Source organism: Leuresthes tenuis, unplaced genomic scaffold (assembly GCF_036924035.1).
Source record: "Leuresthes tenuis unplaced genomic scaffold, fLeuTen1.0.hap1 SCAF_12, whole genome shotgun sequence".
In the NCBI taxonomy this organism is placed as follows: Eukaryota; Metazoa; Chordata; class Actinopteri; order Atheriniformes; family Atherinopsidae; genus Leuresthes; species Leuresthes tenuis.
The window spans coordinates 28,563,770-28,583,910 of record NW_027325366.1 but is presented as its reverse complement, the minus strand read 5'-3'; the positions used below and the strand labels follow the sequence as shown (position 1 = coordinate 28,583,910).

Here is a 20,141-nt window from a genome sequence, read left to right as displayed (position 1 = left end):
GGCAAAAAGGGTGAGCATCTAGGAAATTAAGCTTTAAAATGTGGTGCCTGTTTTTGTTGTGTGCAGAGCACAGTCAGCAGCAGAAACACAAGCAGAACCAGTGAGTTGACAGGCTGATGACAGCGTGCTTCTCGAAATCTCATCCAAGCGTGAGCTGAGAAGCGTGACGGCCGCCCTCCTCCACTCCTCCGCATCTTCAGCCGATCTGACAAACACGCAGAGGGAGGCTGGACGCTGGTTCGACTCAGTTCTATTTCTGTCTAAGCTCCTACAGGGACATGCAGGCCAATCTGGTCCAGCAGCCTGCAGGACCTTATGTTGGTCCATTTCACCAAACTCCCACTGATGATCTGGTCGTCTCCATCAGATGAACCAGCATCACACAGTCTGCCAGGAAGCAGCGCTCACATAATTTTGAAGCCAAATTTTGGAGTTTGAGAGTCATTTTGGTGTGATGAATGAAGCATATTTGTAATTACAGGATCTCCTCAAGGCAGTGTGTTGATTCCCCTTTTAATGTAATGTTTTCTCATTATGATTAGATACCAAAATTATTTGTTTTTTCACACACAAAAAAAAACTGTTTGGGATCTCGTATAATTTGATGAGAACCTGAAAGAGGTTAATAAAACTGGAAAAATATTTGCAGTGTGACAACAAACTTTCTTCATGTCTAAAGTAGTAATCACAGCCTGTTGTATCTAATACAAAGCAGTGAAGCACTGGAGTCAGACATCGTGCCTGCAGTACTGACCCGTGTGTCTGTGTCAGGGCATTCCTCATGGTCTTGATCTGCTGGAAGTGACAGGACATGTCCGTGGACATCACCATCTCTATCACCAGAGACCGCAGTTCCCTGCAAATGACCAATACGATAAGTTACAGAGAGAGTGCCATCAGCTGTAAAAGTGCTAAAAAAAAAAGGGGGGGGGGGCTTTTTATATATAGCTTCAATTAAGGTTTGGTTAAATATATTGTAAACATTCAGGAAATGTATGAAAGGCTCTCTGAGGAGATGGAAACACATCTGTATCTTTGTGAGGACCAGTATGACTGTCTGGGCATTTAGGATTGTCCTAACTTTGGTCCAGACCTCCTAAATAAACAACAGATTTGGGCCAGTTTTGGTTCATTTGGTTGTTTTGGTCAGCTCCTTGACAACCCAAATGCCATCATTCCACACGTTACAGGGTGTAAAAACGTTGCATATATGGTACAGATCAGAAAATAACTGACCCAAGTTTGCGTCAGATTTAGGTTTTGGTCTTTCTTTCATTTTTTTGTGGACCACAACTGCGAACAGGAAGGACAACCCTTGTGCCATTTGTCCACAAAGTAAGTGAGCCAGATCTGGGCCAGAATCCAAATTTATTGTGTTCTAGGTGAGGAGCCAGTTTTGGTTTATTTGGTTCATTCAAGGTAATAGCATTTTCAAAATGATTGTCATCAGCTGAGACTAGCGGAAAGGAATCTATTCACAAAATATAAGTACAAATGTGTGCGAGAACAGACCTCCAGTCGTCCTTGTTCAGGTTGACCAGGATGTTCATGTCTTCCTCTGCCATCAGCTTGTAGGCAGCACTGACATGATGGTTCTCCAGCACGGACCTGTCATTGTACAGGATGGCTACCTCCGACCTGACAGACAGAAACGCTGTCCAATCAGTTATCTGCTCCAACAGCAGCATGTTTTCTCATTATACTCCTGCCTAAGAGACTCGTTCACATGTTTCAGTGGAGGCATACAGTATTCCTTCACCTTTAAGTGGGATTACACTTTGATTATTTTGATTACCACTTCGATGCTGCTTTTACAACAAAATTAGCAGGTTTAAACAGGTCTTTTAAAAGTGTGTACATCCACTAAAATAAGCTCATTCAATCCCTTCCCATTACCAGTTGCAGTGTCTTTGCCCTCAGAGCTCTTGGGGGTTAGAATATTCTCAGAACTGGTTCATAAACTACCACTAAGTGTTTATACCACTAAGGACACCATGACGGGATGGCATTATACTGTTTCCTACAAGCTGTGTTGTTCCAGATAGTCACAGCTTTAGAAACAAATTGGGTGCTGCCAGCTGTCTTGCAGTCAATTAAAATCGATCAGTCTCGTTATCTTTGTACATAAGTTGTTGCTGTCAGTTTCAGATCCTCCATGTTAGACGTTACAATCGGTAGAAGAAAGAGTGACCTATACAAACTCTTGTGGCCTCAAGTGCAGCATCCTCACTGAAATTTAGTGTATGAACCTTGGTGTTCTCATCAATGCCGATTGCAGGCAGAGCTGATAAATTTCCGGGACTAATGTTGAGTTACTGGGGGCAGGATTGTATGCCGACTAAGCACATCATATTGCACTCAAACACCAGAGATTAGAGACTAGATTAGATTATTTTCCTTGATACAAATTATAAAGAAAAAAATGCATTGTGTTATTGTTACCTGGTATGGATGTGGAAGTTGTTGGTGGTTCCTGTGTGTTCAAAGTCGTGAATTGCGGCCGCAAAAACCATTGCGAGGATCTCCAGCTCGCTGAGCCAGTGCTGCAAACACACACACGCACGCACACACAAAATCAGCTGTGTAGGATAATCTGCTATTTTACTGTCCATACAGGCCATGTAGGGACACTGAGACACTGCCTCTCTATTGTACAGTCATGAAGTGACCTCTTTGAGTGTGTGTGTGTGCGTGTGTGTGTGTGTGTACACACTCATATCTTTATGGAGATAAATGCCTGTGAGAATGAGGGAATTTTGGGTGTTTCTCTTTAAGTACAATAGGTTAGGAACAAGGAAATGTGTCGTGTGTGTTTATGTTACCATCAGTCCAGTGTGTAGCATCAGGAAGTGGGCAGTCTGAGTGACGTCGGCGGCGTGAATCAGGTTGTGGTACGGGTTCCTGTGTTTGCTGTAGCCGTTCTCCAGAGCCTCAACAAACTGCACCAGAGCCTGCACTGGGATCTGAACACAGCGCTGTGGCTAGAACAGGCTCTCAGACACCAAAGACTTATCATTAAACAAATCTGAAAGTGCTTTTGTTAAAGACCACATTTACATAGCCAGTGAGTCATATTGTCCTTACAATGCAGTTGGATGGTAAATGTGTATATAGATCTCGTCGTTTGGCCATAACTTGAAACAACTTGCATGTTTTCAAAAAAAAATTGGGCTTTAGAGAGCGAGAGATGTCAACAACAGGGATCTAATAGCTAATTTCATGATTGTAAGATAAGATAAAAATTAGGATTTTGGTAGACTGTGAGACTTAATATTTTAAATCCCCGTGAAATCAAACTGGTGTCTGTCTGTGTGATGAAAAAAAGGTTTTCTGTGGGTTTTCTTATTATTAACTTTGCGTCAAAATTTTAATTTCTGCAAAGCTGATGCTAAAGTTTGGGGAATCCTGAATCAGAATGAACAAAGTTTGCCAAACAAAGCACCTGAATTACTCAAGAAATGTCTTTAAAAGCAGTGTTGTATGATTTAAAAGATGTTTCTTGTAGGACATACAGGATCTCTGGTGAATAATGCAGCAATCTGAAGCTGCAACAATACTCCAGCTGATCCTCTCTCATGAGAAAGATGACAAATTATAAAGACCCCCTAACCTTTTTCCCAATTTCTACATCCTCAATTACTCTCCTTGAGTCTTCATCTTAGTCCTCCCACCAAAGATGTGACAGGCAATTAACAAACTGCGATATCCTTGCTTTAAAGCAGTTATTTCATATTAATGTCAGTTAATCATGATGGATAATACAGTATTAGTACTGTAATACTGCATTACCATTGTTTTGCTGCAGCATATTGCTTTATTCAATTATCTATGTCAGAAAAGTATCAAAGGCATTTATGAAAATTTATGTATCTATTTTTAATACAATTTATAATGCAGGATTAACGCATCTCGGCGCATTATTCCATTTTGACTCTCCTTGACTCTCCCTCTTCTTCAGGTTTATTTTAGAAATTGAGACATTGTTGAAAAGGTTCTGTTGAGATTTATTTCGAGGACGAGAGACAAAGAGGCACAAGTTAGACATATGAGGTGAGCCTAAAGAGTCAAGGTATTTACAAAAGTGATCTTACTCTTGCAAAAAGGAAACTAAAACATAAATATATAATGTCCCATTTGCCTCTTCTCTTTCAATTGCCTTTAAGTTAAAGTCAGAAACAAGATCTTTAAATCACAGAGAGCTTTAGGTAATAATTCTTAGATACCAAAGTAAAATTGAGAGAAAAACATGTCAGTTTGTCTCCGGGTTATGTGATGGATAACTTTTTAAGTAACTTCATTAACTTTGCTGGGCAAATTACTCCTAATAAAATCATAACTCGTTGTCTGCTCACTTTTATTATTTCTGTAAATGTGTTTTTAGCTTTGGAGCTGCTTCTTCTGGTCTTTGTGCTTATCTAAACTCATCAGGTGCTGGATGTTCATTTTGCACATTATAATTTCATGGTTGGTTGAAATCTTAAATGGAATTTTTAAAGAATCTGAACCGCTTATTCTGACACATCTTGGGTCCCACACACCTGCAGCTGTTAATAATATTAAACTTTGTGTACCCTGAACCTGTTGATGAGGTCATAGCGGGTCAGCAGGTCGTAGACCAGAAACTTGAGAGCGTGGTCTCCGGTGGCCTCGTGGAAGGCAAAAACATCAAAAGACCACTGATCCACCTCCTGGAAAACAGTTAGCATCGCATCGTCAATGTAACATCCGGTATGGGGTCAAGTTTAAAAGCAGCAGATCAAGCTGAGAGGTTCAAGTCATTCACTGTAAGAAGACCTTTCCTTCACTAGGGGGCAGCGTCCTTATCAAGTTTGATCATGCAGAGAAGAGGTAAAGCAGCAATTAGATTAATGATTGTAATTATTCATTAACTTACAATTATATTTGAAGTTGGGCCTCTTATAATTCATGAGTTTAGGTCATGAGAAGCAGAAAGCAGAATAATTAGGGATATAATTAAATTTTTTTCTGTTTGCACAGGAAGCCCGGAGGAGGCAACATAAATCACGATACACTCCACTAAATCTACATTATTCCACTACTTCCTCTCATCCCCTCTTCCTCCTAACCTCATTAACTGCGTTTTTATCTCTTCTTTTACCTGTCCACTTCTTTCCTCCCTTTTATCGATTCTCCTGCTTTTTATATACTAAACCGTTCTCCGTACTTACCTCCTCTTTACCTTGTCCATTTCCTCCTTTCTTCCTCTTTCGTATCCTTTTCTTGTTCTTTAATTCTGTCTCTTCTCCTTTTTTTCTCAACCTCTTTCTTCATTTTTATTCCGCTCCATTTTTCTCTTTACTTTCATTGTTCTTTCTTCCCAGTTCCTTTTTTAATCTTCTTCTATATTCCCTACGCTCTTTTTCATCCTCTTTACCAATACCCCCTTAAACCTTCTTTCGTCCATCCATTTCTTTCTCTCCTCACCATTTCTTCCTCACTTCCTTTCTTACCCCTTCATAACTTTTGACTTTTCCTTCAGTGTACTTCACTGCCACCTTGATGTCTCTTACCCTTGATGTCTCTTTTTCTGCAACTCCCACCTTTCATTATCATCTCCCACTTCTTTCTCATCCTTTCCTACCTTATCATTTCCTTCCATAACTTATTCAGTCCTCTTCCCTTCTTTATTTTATTTTCTCCCTCATGTTTGTGCTGTGAACACAACAGATTTCTGGCTGGTCCCAATCTATAAACTTTGTTTTGCCTCTAATCAAATGCAGGCTTAATACAATAAAATGTCATGTCTAGCCAGGGGATCTGTACTATTTTACCTTCAGAGCTGTCAAAGCTGTGGGAGGGTAGGTCAGACCAGCCATGTTGGAAGTCCGCCTGTACATCCTGTTGTCACACACACACACACAGATAAAAATATCACTCACAAATCTCACACATATATAGATGCAGGCCGTGGCATGCAGATAAACACTCCTCGCAGACCCCCTCCTGTTGCCTTCCTCCACAGTTTGTGACCAGGATGGATTGTTTGTTGCCATGGTAACCGTGCTCTAAACACATGCACGGACACACACGCAGCCTCGGTGCAGCAGATATTTTCTGATTTCATGCGTCATTAAGCCGCAGCAGACGAACTGATAGCGTTCTTTAACTGCGACTCATTTACACTCTAATGACACTGGATCTCGTAAGGTTCTCTATATGTTCTCCATCTCCAGCTCACTCGCACGCTAACGACATTACACTTTGCGCTCGAGCTCTTAATCACATCTGCGGCGAAGTTGAACGGATGTTCTCTGTTTATTTTGAAGAATATCTGCTCCAGATTTCAGAGGTGATTGTCTGTTAGATCTTTCAAAAGATGCAGTTTTATCATTGGTCACTGCTAAAATTAATTACAAGGTTAACAAGTTCTCTGCAGCCTTGGAAGTAGTTGGCCGAATGACCAACAGGTCAGACTGAGTGGCGTGTTAAAGAAAGACTTGAGAAGACGTAGTCCAATGTAGAAATGCGTATAGGAGTTGCATTTTTGTCTTCTGAAAGTTTAGAGGATGAATCTAAGGGTCATATTTAAGGGTATGAACAAAAGAGCTTTTGATCATTTTGATTGAAGTACTTGTTGCACAGGAGATACCACAGATTGCCTGTTAAAAATCACTGCTAAAAAGAACTAAATAACACTTTGTGATTTGACAAAACTATGGTCAAGGTTGATTAGGTTCAGTTAATTGCTTTATATGCATGAAGGCAATCTGTGATTAGAGCAGAAAGAAATTTAATCAATCACAAATGACATGATTAGGGACGCATAGTTATTATTCTTTTTTTTTAATATCATATTGTGAGTAATAATTGTACAATGCGTAATGTTACCAGCTAAGATAAAGACTAAATACATAATATTACCAGTCTAAAGTTCTACAAATGTGGAAAAATTATGTATTTATTGCCTTACACACAGTCTTATAATCTTCTTTTTTCTTTTCTATATTTTTGCTTGTTTGTTTTAAGTCGATTGTTTGGTATTTGTTTATGGCGATAAGTCACTTAGGATTATAAAAATCACCCCAGATTTATGAGTCACTTGTGAGGTTCGACATGATGCGGCTGCTGTACAGAGATGATGAATTTTCCCGCAGAACTTTTTGTTAGTAAGAAATCTTTTATATCACTCTGAAAGAGTACTTAATGGGGCTCAATGAGTCCCATGATATGAATAATAAGAATATAATGAGCTTCATTATATAACTACTTCATTATCTTCAAAGTTAAATCACTTTGGAGCAGAGGAAGGAAAAAGAAGTTGTATTTAAAACCTTGTCCATGTTTTAACATGTGTTTGAGAACGCTGCAGCCCATTATAGTTTCCTGCAGTATCACCTGTCAGATAACTCCTGATGGAGCCTGAAGCAGAAATCATTATGTTTGTCTGCAGCTTTAAACACTTTGATAACAAAAGTGTTGTTCCTTTTCCTCATGCATTAAAAACCCTTACTATCAGAGACATTTCTATACAATTGGCAATCTTTACCTTTCCACAAATATCCCAGCTTGCACTGCGTGTACTATGCTTCTGAATCTTGGCTTCTCCTCAGGACGGCGCTTGGCTACACCCATCTTCCTGCTGAATGTGCAGGCCAGCCAATCTCGTACTTCGCTGGGCACCGACTCCACCTGCAGGTCGCTGAGCTCATCCTCTGTGTCCAGCAGACGCCTGCAGATCAGAGAAACACAGTCACAGATCGGATGACTGTTATCTTCTTTTTTTTTTATCTGAACATCCATCCAACAGCTCGCCATCTCAGTCTCACCTGGTCTCATCCGTGTAAACGGTGTCCAACATGGCAGCGGCAAGCTCCAAGTTCCTGCGGAGCTCTTGCATGTCCACAACACCATGGTCCATCTGCTCCAGGACCCCCTTCAACCTGATAAAACAAACACATATTCATGCACTCAGGTTTTAACATTTACAGTACAGCCATGGAAAAATGAACCCCCTCTTTCACTTCTATGGATTGACATGTGAGGACATAATGTAATAAAAATCACTATTTGGTCCTGACAATGTCTTATCATTTGGTAAATATTTGGTAAGGATCAAACCAAAATGCAGATGCAGCGTGTAAAAAGCAAAGTCCATCCTTACAGCTTCCATTGTATTAACTGATTTGATTAACAGAATTTGAGTTTTGTCAGTTTGCTGGTCTGGAGCATTTAAGTTACCATGTCTGCTACACCTGATAATACAGTCGGTTTATTTCTAATTCATATGATAATTAGTTTTTGTACTCTTGATATTATCCGAGTTAGGAGTTTTCTTAATGTTCTGCATGTTGTTCTCCTTATTTAGATGCCTGTGATACGCCTCTTCACATAATGTCACTTTGGTGAGATGTCATGTGTTTAATTTCTTTTGAACAGATAAAATTTGTATTTGCCTGTCTTACTTTTGACAGACTGATCTTTTTCACAACAGACACGACATCATGCAGTTGATATATGAAGGGTTGAGAGATAAATGTGCCACTACGTAACACATAGAAAGCTGTAAGAGAATGCAAGTCTTTTATTTATTTATTAATTTTTCTCATGGCTGTGATTACTGGAGAAAGCAACTTTGTTATGAAGTGTCAGCTTATTGCATTATTAGAGTCAGAGTCTGTAGAAACATAAAAGTGCTGCTGTCTCTTTAGAAGGTTTTTTGAGAGTTAGTTTGCTTGTTTTTTAAATGCACATGTTATTTTTACAGCTTTGGAGCTAAACTTGTCAACTTGTAATATTGTTTTTTCCAAATTTAGCTCAGAGTGACTTATCTTAAAAGTCAAAAGGTAAAATCTAAATTTGAAATCCAAAGGATGGAGTTTTGCAGATTCTGGATTCTTCCTCTTGGCAAACAAAGCTGCTCTTCTCATCGTGTGCTTACAATCAGTCCATCTGATCCTGTGTTGAATACAGCCGATCCAGTTTCCACAGTGTTTTAGAACTTCACACAACTTCACATTTTCTCTTACTTCTGACTGTTTCCCACTATCATGGTGCTACCTAATCAGTCATTTTCTGCTGGAAACTTGAGGTAGATCTGTAAGTGTAAAAGATGAACAGTGTATCCATATTTAGCAGAGCTCTGTGCTGCTTTAACCATAGGATACGACTCAAGGAAATATCAGATTTTGTGTAAATATCTGAAATGTTTCCTGCTCATTTTACATTTTAGAACTTTGTTTATCTTATAATCCTCAAATTCTGACCCTGTTCTTGAACCTAATGCATAACAGAGGCATAGTCAATCTGTGGCAAATACCTAGTGAACTGTTTTATGCTTTACTACACTCAATTGAACATTTGAACTGCACATATATAATGTCTTACCATCTGCTATGATCTATTTCTATACTTCACAACAGCAACAGCAGTCCTCAGAAATCCTTCCTGCAGACTTAATACACCTGCCAACTGACTGATCCTCATACTTTGCACCCACACAGCTGCTGTCCTGTTCACACCACAGAACCAAAACATGAAAATGTGCTTCCACCAGATGGACACATGACTCTCTGTCTCCTGTCAATCATCCAGTAGCGACAGTAAGTCTGCTCCAGGAAATAAATAAGGCGTCAAATAAAGATAATACATTGTGTTTTTGCCAGCTGACAGCATTTCAATTCAGTTTGAAATTAGCTATAAAATTAAATATATACAAAATTAAATCCCACATTTTACATGAGGGTTTTAGGATAAGTATCCTACCAGAAACAATTATCAATGCTGCAACCAAAAAAATATATACTGGGACAAAACTTAAACCAGTTATCACATCCCATAACTTAATTAATTAGTTTTATTGTATAATTGATGTAAAATTTTAAGAAAAAAATCTGAACAAAACTGCTAAATGTAATCCTAACAAAGGATTTATATATACAGTCTAATGTACAAAGCTATATCCTGGCTTACATTAAGCTAGCAAACAGAAAATAAACGCCATCAGAGGAAGTGAAGGAAAAGAGATGAAGTATGCAAGAAAAGCACTGAAAAAAATAAACATCAGAATAGATTTTGCTGCTGAAAAGAGCTAGAAAGAGAAAAAACACGATGACAGATATATGCAGACTTAGCTTTGTTGTAGCATTGGTAAGTAAGAACTGATAAGCTTTCTTGCTCTATTGTGTCGCCTTGTTTTGCTTGGCTCTGTCAATAAAGCTGTAGATTTTTACAACTGGCCAAAGTGTTACATCCCACAACCATAGGAGGAGTCAAAGAGCAAAAGAGAAAAAAAAATCCACATTCTCTTGTATTATTTTAAAAACAATGGAGAAAATAATATGCCAATAACAATACAACAGAGACCATATAGTTGTGGCCCCAGACTTTCATGTTGTCTCTGTCTTCCCCCTTCGCTTCCATGCACCATGGTCCCCAGTTTGTCTTGGTGTTTTTGTGTTAATGGCTGTATTTGAGAGTTTGACATCTGCTTTCCGCTCCTAACAAATCTGCAGCTTGAACACCTGTGGTCCATTTACTCATCAGCTCCGGCTGTGTTATCTGCCCTGGCCTCTCATCCAGTGTTGGTCACATTCTTTCATTAACCACAACAGCAGATGCTCTCAGGCCATTTAGTCCCTGTTGTTGCTCCTTGTGAAAGACCTCTAATTAATAGGATTTTTCTTGTGCCTCAGATTCACTCTCACCCTCGCCTGCCTTCCTGGCATTCTGCATGCTAAAACAAGCCATCTTCCTGCCTGCCCATTTTCACCTACAGTATTTTTTTTTACCCAAGGCTTCAACCTGCTCTCTCTATCAGCATTACAAACTTCATCTCGCCATCCAATCAACCACTGATTTAATCACCCTGCTGGTGCCATTATCGCTCATTTTGCTCAGGCTGCCTCCAGTCTTCAGTGTCTTTCAGACCCCTGCCCATGTCCCATGTTTGGCTTCACCTTTTACTGAATCATATAAAACACATTTGCATTTGACTGATTTTAACTTGAAATACAACCTTTACTTGAGAAACATTTTCATTATGGAAGTTGAACAGTTTGACCAGGAAGAGCAAAAGTGAACCGGACATTTCACTTCATAAAAGACTCTGGTGCGGCAAAGTATTTTGCTGTTGTCATGGCAGCCAAACACCTTCCTGTCGCTGGATGTAATCTGTTTTAGTTGCCGTGGTTACAACCGAGTCTGAGCAAGAGGCGGAAGGAGAGAGGACTAAACTAAGAGTAAAGAAATGCATTTCCTTTAAATATATCATCATATCATCATCATACTTATTTGATATCCTAACTTGTAAGTCTGCCAGATAATTGTATAATCATGTTTCAAACTACTTAAGACTTTCTACTCAAGTACAGTCAGAAGCATATGTTGTTGTTCTTTTGTAGCAACGGGGGATTAATTAGAGGTTCAGGTGCCTCTAGGTGCCGGTGAATGGCAACCTGTCATGCTGTTAGTATTTAAGGGAGTGTGTGGGTAAATTGATGGTTTGAGTTTTCTTTTAAATGTTGACACCTACACGTCTCACTAAAAACCTAAATATATTTCTTCTCCTCTGAATATGCATCGAGGTGGAAAATGGGGCACCCCCTCATCACCCCATCATCAGGATTTGATGGACTGTGTTTTTAATGTTTCAAGTAGCTTCAGAAAATGTCCCACAGACAACATGAATTACAAAGGTGACAGACAGGTGTGTGGAGGAGGAGTGAGGACCTTTTTAGTGTTAAAATTCAGTGTTTCCTCAGTTTCCGGACATAAACTCTTTTGCAGTTTATGCATTAAAATTCATCTTCTTTGGTTCGGGTGTTTACATCATAAATTGTTCGGCATCAAATAGAAGAGTTTAATCTGCAGTGTGGTTTGATCAATGCTATCATGTTAAAGTTCAAAGCTACTTCGCAGGCAACAGGAAATGTCTTCAATGTCAGATATTAACCCAAAGAGCAGTCCCTAAACCTTCTAAATACTCCACGAACAACGAGAAGAAACAAGTCATCACATTTTAAACCCTAGAATTAGTTCCTTTCTGTAATTTTCCTTATCAAACGTACAATACATCAATTTGTGTCGTGTTTCTTATTTGTATACTTAATACAAATGTATATTCATATACAAAACATTTTCTATATCTGTCTTGAATATTTTGTTACTTATGTCTAAGCATTATCTTTATTTACATCATTTACAACAAGAATATTATTTCTGTATCAGTAGAAATCTCCTCATTGAGGGACTAATAAAGGATTCTTCTATTCTATTCTAATTTCTGACTATTTTTCTTTGATAATGTTTGTATGAGAAGTGATTGAATCATTTTTCTAACAGGTAGCAAGTTCCAACCTCCAACCTAATTTTTTATCATTACAGTGCTAGATTCATGATAAATTATGTTTGTGTTTGTGTGAAGCCAAATCTTACAAGAAACGTTTGTCCCGAGGCCCCAAATGTAACATGTAACAACCCATTTATATGACATAAAAGGTGCTGAAATTGTTTGATAATAAAACATTTTATTGCCTGTTGTGTACAGGGCAGCGCTCAGGTGATGTGAGCATGTTTTTAATTATGTTCAAGCCTAACAAAGCCTAACCACAACTGAAAGCAAAATTATGTTTTTCGTAATGTTGGGTGGGTTAAGGATTGAACTTGGTTCTCCTGGTGTGATAATCCAGTGCCATCATCGCCTCCATCCTACCTTCTTTTAAGTGTTTTCAGAACTAACATTAGTCTTGTGACAGTTTTATGTAATATAAAAATATGATTATGTTAAAATGTGTTAAGCATGTAAGACGTTTTTTTAAAGCCATGTAAATTTAGTCATTTTTGATCATATGTAACTATTTCACATAATTAAACACATATTCAAATGGAAGACATAGGCACGTAATGATTTATTTTGTAATGATTTAGCCCCAAAAGTATCCAAAATTTTAAGTTTTATTACTATTTCTGAGCCACTTATTTTGCTCTGTAGACAGATGCACTTTCTGGTGTGTGTGTGTGTGTGTGGGTGGGTGTGTGTCTCACCTCTGTGATGTACTTTTATATTTCTGCCTGTAAACAAACACAAAAAGCAGAAGTTACTCAAATGAGCTAATTGTATGCCACATGCAGACAGATCTCAATATAAACTGATGACGTCAGAAACTGATCATATAAAGTGATCATGTTCACATTAACTAGTAAAAATCGGCCACATTAAATGATAACGTGATGCAAACAACTTTTTCTTCTCTGCAAACATAATCCTGCAAATGCAGAAAATGAATGAATGCATTCTGTCTGTAGTTTCATGATTTAACACAATTATGAAAATTATATATAATGATAACATATTGTAACAAGTTCTGTCAATGATTAAAGACTATAAATTAACTAATCTGTGTCCCAGAGTTTATTGTCATTAATCGACCTCAGTTTCTTCCACCAACCAAAATAGCTCTTGTTGAGAGAATGATTTATCCATTTGACCTTTAGCGCTGCTATTAATGAGAAACAGCTTGCATTCAGAGTTCTGTCTCTGTCACTAATGTTGTCTGGTATTAAGAAACAGATTTATGGACTAAATTCATGAACAGAATTAAAATATAAACTGCAACAATCACTCACATAGAAGCATTTCGCTGCATAAATGTTTGACTTAAGCCACACTCAACCCATAGTACCTCATTCTTTTATTTATGAAGAACAAAAATATTCCTTCTAATGAAATCTAAATCCCTGCAAACATTAAGGAAATTAATCCACCGAAGTGTGATAAAAGATCTGCCCTTGCTGTTCTGTTGTGGCTGCAGAGCTAATGAAAGAACGCAGCCACAGCGAAAGGAAGGAAATTAACATCAGCCATATTCACCTACAATCCAACAACGTGATGCCTTCCTACTGGGTTTTGTTGAGACGTGAGTGTTTTTGCTTGTACTGTATAATGTATCCACCACAAAACAATGAGAAATGAACATTTCTTTCTTTGATTCACTGCTTTGCTCTCACAAAGAATTGCTCCTTCTCTTTATTTCATTTGTTCAGTCGAGCTTTGCAGCTCTCACCACACTGTATCTCTCTTTAGATTAATGAAACATGGATGAATAGTTGGCATTTGAATGTTGCATTTGCATACAGTAATGACTACTACTCCTCCAATACACCTGAAATAGATACATTTATGGGTTTTACCTGTGGTTGAACGTGAGGTGAATGAGACAAATAGGAGGAAATCAGAAAGTGGACAACTTGTCCAATCAGAAAAGTTCAGCGCTGCAGGCTCCACACCTAAAGTATTTGGTACTCTCAAAAGTACTGCCTGTAAAGGAGTGTTTTTAGTGGTGAAATGGTTCTCTTTGTTTAGTCCCTAAAGTAGAAATGAGGGACGTTAGGGACTAGGACCATCTAATAATTACTTGGTTCTGAAAGTTCATGCTGTCAGAAAGCAGCTTGAATTCCACCCTGCAGTGAACAGCACAGCTGGCTACAATAAGGCTGCATTATTTTTAGAAATGTTACCTGAATTTAGAGTCAGTAGGTTGTGTTATAGACAAACAAGGCACACAAACACTTTATGAAGGAGCAGTTTTTCTTGTCACCTTACCATTGCTTCAAGAAACTCGAAAAATATGAAAATCAAAATGTCAACACGCATGCAAAGTAAAAAAAACACACCAGTAATATAACTAACATTTGGCTCAAAATAACACAAATTCTGAACTAAATCAGATGCCTACGACCAGTCTATATGGGACACATTTTTATAGCATTTTCCTGATCTTGTTGACCTATTCACAGAGCACTACTGGGGACCAAACCAGCGACCAAAACCACAGACTTTATAGTTTGTGCACAACCACCCTGAGCTGACTCAGTCTTAAAGCCACTTTGCAGTTTCGACAACAGCTTGGAGACATACATTTTGCCATCTGTACCAGTCCACCGGATCCCTCTGCGGCCACCAACATGCAGTCAAAAATATCTGTAACTCTGCAGATTAAGTGTGCCAACAACACTTGCGTTAGGATAACGCTCCCGTTCAGAAAAATCACACCAGACAACAAGAAGTAGAACAATATGAACACTTGTTCTGAGGAGAGAGGAATGCAACTATCCACACCTCGACAATGCCTCAGGCAGTGGGTCTACATGATGAGATTAACTCGATTATAGCTATAGTTGGGTTATGCTCCTTATCTGAGCAAGGGTAATTATCCTTGGATATATGGCGCTGAATGAATCGAATCACATGCACAAAGCATGCAATACCAGAGTATGATAGGTGGCGCTGTACTCATTTCAACTGTCGCTAATAGAGCCACTTCCGGTTGATGTTTTCACTGCCAACAACAACAAAACTAAGGCATTCGAGAAAGATGGCGAACGAAGAGCAAGATGAAGCTGCATCCCTCTACATGTGTGATGAGCTGGTTATGGCACAAACAACGGCACATTCTCCATCACGTTGTTTATTTCTTTCCGACAGCAGCGACAACAACAGTAATATCGTCTCCTTCAACTTCCGGGTGACGATCGCGGTAAAAAATATTGAGCATGCGCAGAACGCTCGTTCCGATCCACTGTCGTCTACATGCACGTTCAGTGGGCATTTGGATCGAGTTATCTCGGGGTCTTAATTCGATCGCGAGTAACCCTATCCAATTTGATTTCTTGTCAGATTAAGCTGTCTACATGAACTGAATAACTCAATCTTATTGTAATTTAGCCATTAATCCAATCCGATGGCACGCATGTAACTGCACTGGCTGGAAAAAGGCAAGGGTTGCCCAAGGATTTTTTGCAGAGTTGACCCAAGATATTGTATGAATATAACTGCATACGCATCAGCAGAGTCCCAATTGATTCACTCATGCCATAAATCAGCCCCTCATACCACAGAAGTTTACTATTTAATGAGTCATTAGTATGTTTATGAGGAGCAGACTGGGAGCAGAACTACAACGCCCCGTGGCAGGTGTGTTTTCAACGTGGGAGGTGAGCTTCCAGAGTAAACCGTAGGAAAGCTAGAGGAATTATTTATTGGAGTTTGGCTGGATATCAACATGGTCAGAGGTTGCAGCAGCATTAGAGGCTCATGTAGACAATTTGGGGTACTTTAAACCTTTTAGTAGCTGATTGCTGTGATTTGCATCTGAATGCCTCCTCTCTGAGTCATAGCTCAGCCAAACATGGACACACACAGACATGATACCTTTACGTTCTGCGTGACTCATGCTCCAAGTGAGTAACATAATTTACAATACTGATGATAAATGAACATCCATAAATCCACTTAAAGGCACTCTGACTAACTCAGCGACATATAACATTCATCTACGGGTGTATTACAAACAGCTAATTAGACACCCTCTTCATTTTGGAAAACACAAACAAATGGAGGAAAAAGTGTGAAGCAATCACTTCATTATAATCTTTGCTCTCATTAAAGTGCCCAAATTATAGGAGCTGTATAGTTCCATATGTCAAACCATGTTTTTTACCCAAAATAAGAGACAGCAAAGTTTAACTCCCAGGCTGCTGGGGGGCCATAGAGTCGGACTTTGAATATTGCTGTTCTATAAGGCCCAGAACCGCAGCTGTTTTCGTCCAGCACCAACTAGTCCTGACTCTACACCCCATCCACCGTCTTCTCTCTGAATATATTTGTGTTGTCGCTCTCCATTTCTGACTCCCTTTTTCACACTCATTCAGTCTTCCGGGCACGATAGCTGACACAGAACTCACGAACACAAGCTCCACTATTCATTCACTTTATTATTCCTGTGTGACGCTGGCAGGATCTGAATGTTTGCTCACCATGTTGCATAAACCTCTGCTCCCTCAAGAAAAAAATCCTTTTTTTCCATCTGAAGACGCAATATCTCATTTAATGACGGCACAAAGCTGTTTTTATACATTCATATTTTGTTATGGTCTGCTCATAATGTTTGTGTTTAGCACAGAGTTGCTGCTGTGCTGCAATAGAGATGGAGGATAAATTGATGAGGGGTCCACCTAAATGAGACTTTGTGGAGGCAAATCATTTGCTGTCTTCAGATTCAGCTGCAGTGGGACCTGGAGATTGGAGGCACTTCAGCACAAGTGTGAGAACTGTAAGCACAGTTCAGATCTCTATGGAAGTCAAACGCAATAAAAACTGTTTGTAGAGAGTAAACAGACTGAGATTGCTTTGTGTTGATTTCATGTGTCATTTCACTTCTCCATTGTGCACCTCTTTAATGTCATTTTGCCTCTAATTGCACTGGTTTTATGCCAGACGTTTGTCACATTTTGACATTATTGTGTCACATTGTAATTATTATTTTATGGTCTTTTTTGTCAGTTTGTATTAATTTTTTGTGACTAAAGTCATTAAGTTGCTAATTGTAGTAATTTTGTCTCTTGTGGCATTGTTTTGTGTCTATCTCTAGTTTTTTTTTAATGCCTTTTTGCAGTCACGAGGCTTCTCTATCATTTTGTGTCTGTAGTCATTTTTGCTGCTCTTTGTAGTAATTACTTTGTCTTTCTATCGTCATTTATGTATCATTTCATATTGTTTTGTGTCCATTTGTGGTTGTTTTTGTCTGTATTTGTGTCAAACATCATTACCTGAAAAATTGGAAAATTCTCTAAAGAGATATTTCTGTTTAAAGAGTACAAAGAAAATCATTTTCACTTCCACTGACCTGTTTCATTTTATTTAGAAATACAAACAGATTTTAATGCCAGAAACAAACCAAAAGAGAAGTTCGGAAGAAGGCAAAGAAAGACAAACAAGACAAACAATTAACAGCGTTGAGGAAGATTTGAAAATCAGCAGATTAACTGGTGCCAGGTGAGGGTGCCAGGATTGGGTATAAAAGGAGCATCCACCAAAGGCTTAGTCCTTCTAAGCAAGAATGGTCATGGCTCACCATTCTGTGCCAAACTTCTTCAGAGAATCATTAATATATTCAAAAAGTGCAAGAAGTTTGGTCTTTCAGCATCTACAGAACAGAGTATTGTGAAAAGATTCAGGGAGTCTGGGGAAATCTCAGCTTGTAAAGGCCGAAGACAGAAACCACTGTTGGATGACCTCGGAGCCCTCAGGCAACACTGACTGAGAGTTCATCATGCCACCATGATCGATACAGCCACATGGGCTCAGGTGTGCCTTGGAAAACCATTTTCACTCAACAGTGTAGAAACATGAACGAGTTCTCTGGACACAAGCTCATCTGAAATGGACAGAAAGAGTGAAAGGGGAAAAGTCGATGTCTGGTTTATGTGCCGGAGATGAAAAAGACCATCAAGGCTGTTATCAGAGAAAGGTGCAAAAGCCAGCATCTGTGATGGCATGGATGACTTCATTTGTGTGAAGTTACCACTGACACAGAGGCGTATATTGGAGTTTTGGAGAGAAATATTCACTTATATAAACTTAAGTGACATCCCATTCTTAATCCATAGGGTTTAATATGACGTCGTCCCACCCTTTGCAGCTATTTCAGCTTCAACTCCTCTGTGCAAGCTTGTCTTTATGGACCTTGCTTTGTGCACTGGTGCGCAGTCATGTTGGAACAGGAAGGGACCATCCCCAAACTGTTCCCACAAAGATGGGAGCATGAAATTGTCCAAAATCTCTTGGTATGCTGAAGCATTTAGAGTTCCTTTCACTGGAACTAAGGTGCCAGGCCCAGCTCTGGATAAACAACCCCACACCATAATCACCCCCTCCACCAAACTTTACACTTGAAATAATGCAGTCAGACAAGTACCGTTCTCCTAGCAACCGCCAAACCCAGACTCGTCCATCTTCCGGCAGCGAAACATTGTCAAACACAATAGACTTTCCTAAGCCTGTAATCTTCTGTTGTCAGTCATTTTTAACAGAATTGGGAAAAAAACTGGTGTAATAACACAGCTTAAAGGTTAACTCCACATTATGTCACCTTCATCAAATGTGCAGTCTGCAACAGAGTTTATGGTCGCACGTCATTATCAGGTTTTTAATGAAAGTGAAAAGAAAAAAGGGGAAGATTTTTCCAAAATTGAGCGACGACAAAATAAATCTGTAAACAAACAGAAAGTATTATTAGACGCATCACTGAAGCAGAGAAAAAAGCCCTGCTGGGATGTCATTTTGCAAAAATAAACCAAAGATGGACAACAATCATCTGAACGCTCCATTTGGTCTGAAATTAGCCAGTCACAGCTCTGGACTCTGACCACAGCAGCTAATCACAGCTCCAACATGTCTCAGCTTTGAAATGTGACAGCAGGAACCTGTTATTTCAGGGTCGGATGGTAATTGTGCACTGGCCTGCGTGGGCAGATCAGAGCTGAATTAAAAAGCAGGGGAAAGCAGTGCCAGATTACTGCATTGTTTGTCAAAAACAAAAATTACAATTCATGCTGCAGTTCAATTCCTGACAGGTGAGGACAGAGAGAGTTTCAGGAAAATGACTCATCACTCTGTCATGACTTTTCCAGCTTGACGCCTCCAGTAATTTTTCCTCCTCCAGTGTGATTTCTACTTTCCTGTCTTCGTGTAATTTCACACCCACATTTCTTTCTTTGCAATAATAACATTGAGCATGCCAAATGTATTTCATTCTTCTCTACACGGGTCTGTTTTTGATGCACCGCTGCAGGGAGCATTTGGTGCTTTTCTCATGATTACTCCATCTAAGCCGCCTACAACAATAACAGGCATCCTGACCTGCAGGTAAAGCCGAATCTCCATTAAAATGAAGCACTTTGATGATGACAAAAATCCCTGCAGTGCACACAGACAAACTCATACGGGATTCTGTGCAAACATAATCAGCATTTTAAATTTTCAGATGGTTATCCATCACACCATGTCATCAGGGAACCATCTTATTCGTCACAGATTCTTTCTGCAGCAGGACGAGTCCGAACTGTTTTCACTCACCATCTGAGCTGGACAGATCTTACTTCTACTCTTTGGCCCAGTGGTTCAATTTTGTTCAATTTTCATCCATTTTCTGGTAACTGAACAACACAAAACTACTTCAATCCTTTTTTTTCTTTTATAGACATAAAATAACTCCCAATTTTTGCTCCATTTTATGCACCATACAACAGTCTGAATGAGTCTCTTGTGTGTATTTTCTCAATCTGCAGTTTCATCACTCTATTGCCGCACCTAATAATAAAAAAGCTAAATTAAAAGAGATACA

At 39.1% G+C, this 20,141-nt stretch overlaps 1 protein-coding gene across 2 annotated transcripts in view; it reads right to left on the bottom strand.

The window, feature by feature from the left end:
* The window catches only part of pde1a (phosphodiesterase 1A, calmodulin-dependent), a 38,949-nt gene that overhangs the window by 2,127 nt on the left and 16,681 nt on the right, over window positions 1-20,141 (bottom strand). For both annotated transcript variants that reach the window (XM_072397399.1, XM_072397398.1), the window contains 9 exons: window positions 13,003-13,029; window positions 7,788-7,901; window positions 7,508-7,690; window positions 5,793-5,859; window positions 4,572-4,688; window positions 2,823-2,963; window positions 2,443-2,543; window positions 1,513-1,638; window positions 755-856 (listed from right to left, as the gene is read on the bottom strand). In XM_072397399.1, coding sequence (XP_072253500.1) covers window positions 755-856; window positions 1,513-1,638; window positions 2,443-2,543; window positions 2,823-2,963; window positions 4,572-4,688; window positions 5,793-5,859; window positions 7,508-7,690; window positions 7,788-7,901; window positions 13,003-13,029 — 978 coding nt within the window. The remainder of the gene's footprint in view (window positions 1-754; window positions 857-1,512; window positions 1,639-2,442; window positions 2,544-2,822; window positions 2,964-4,571; window positions 4,689-5,792; window positions 5,860-7,507; window positions 7,691-7,787; window positions 7,902-13,002; window positions 13,030-20,141) is intronic.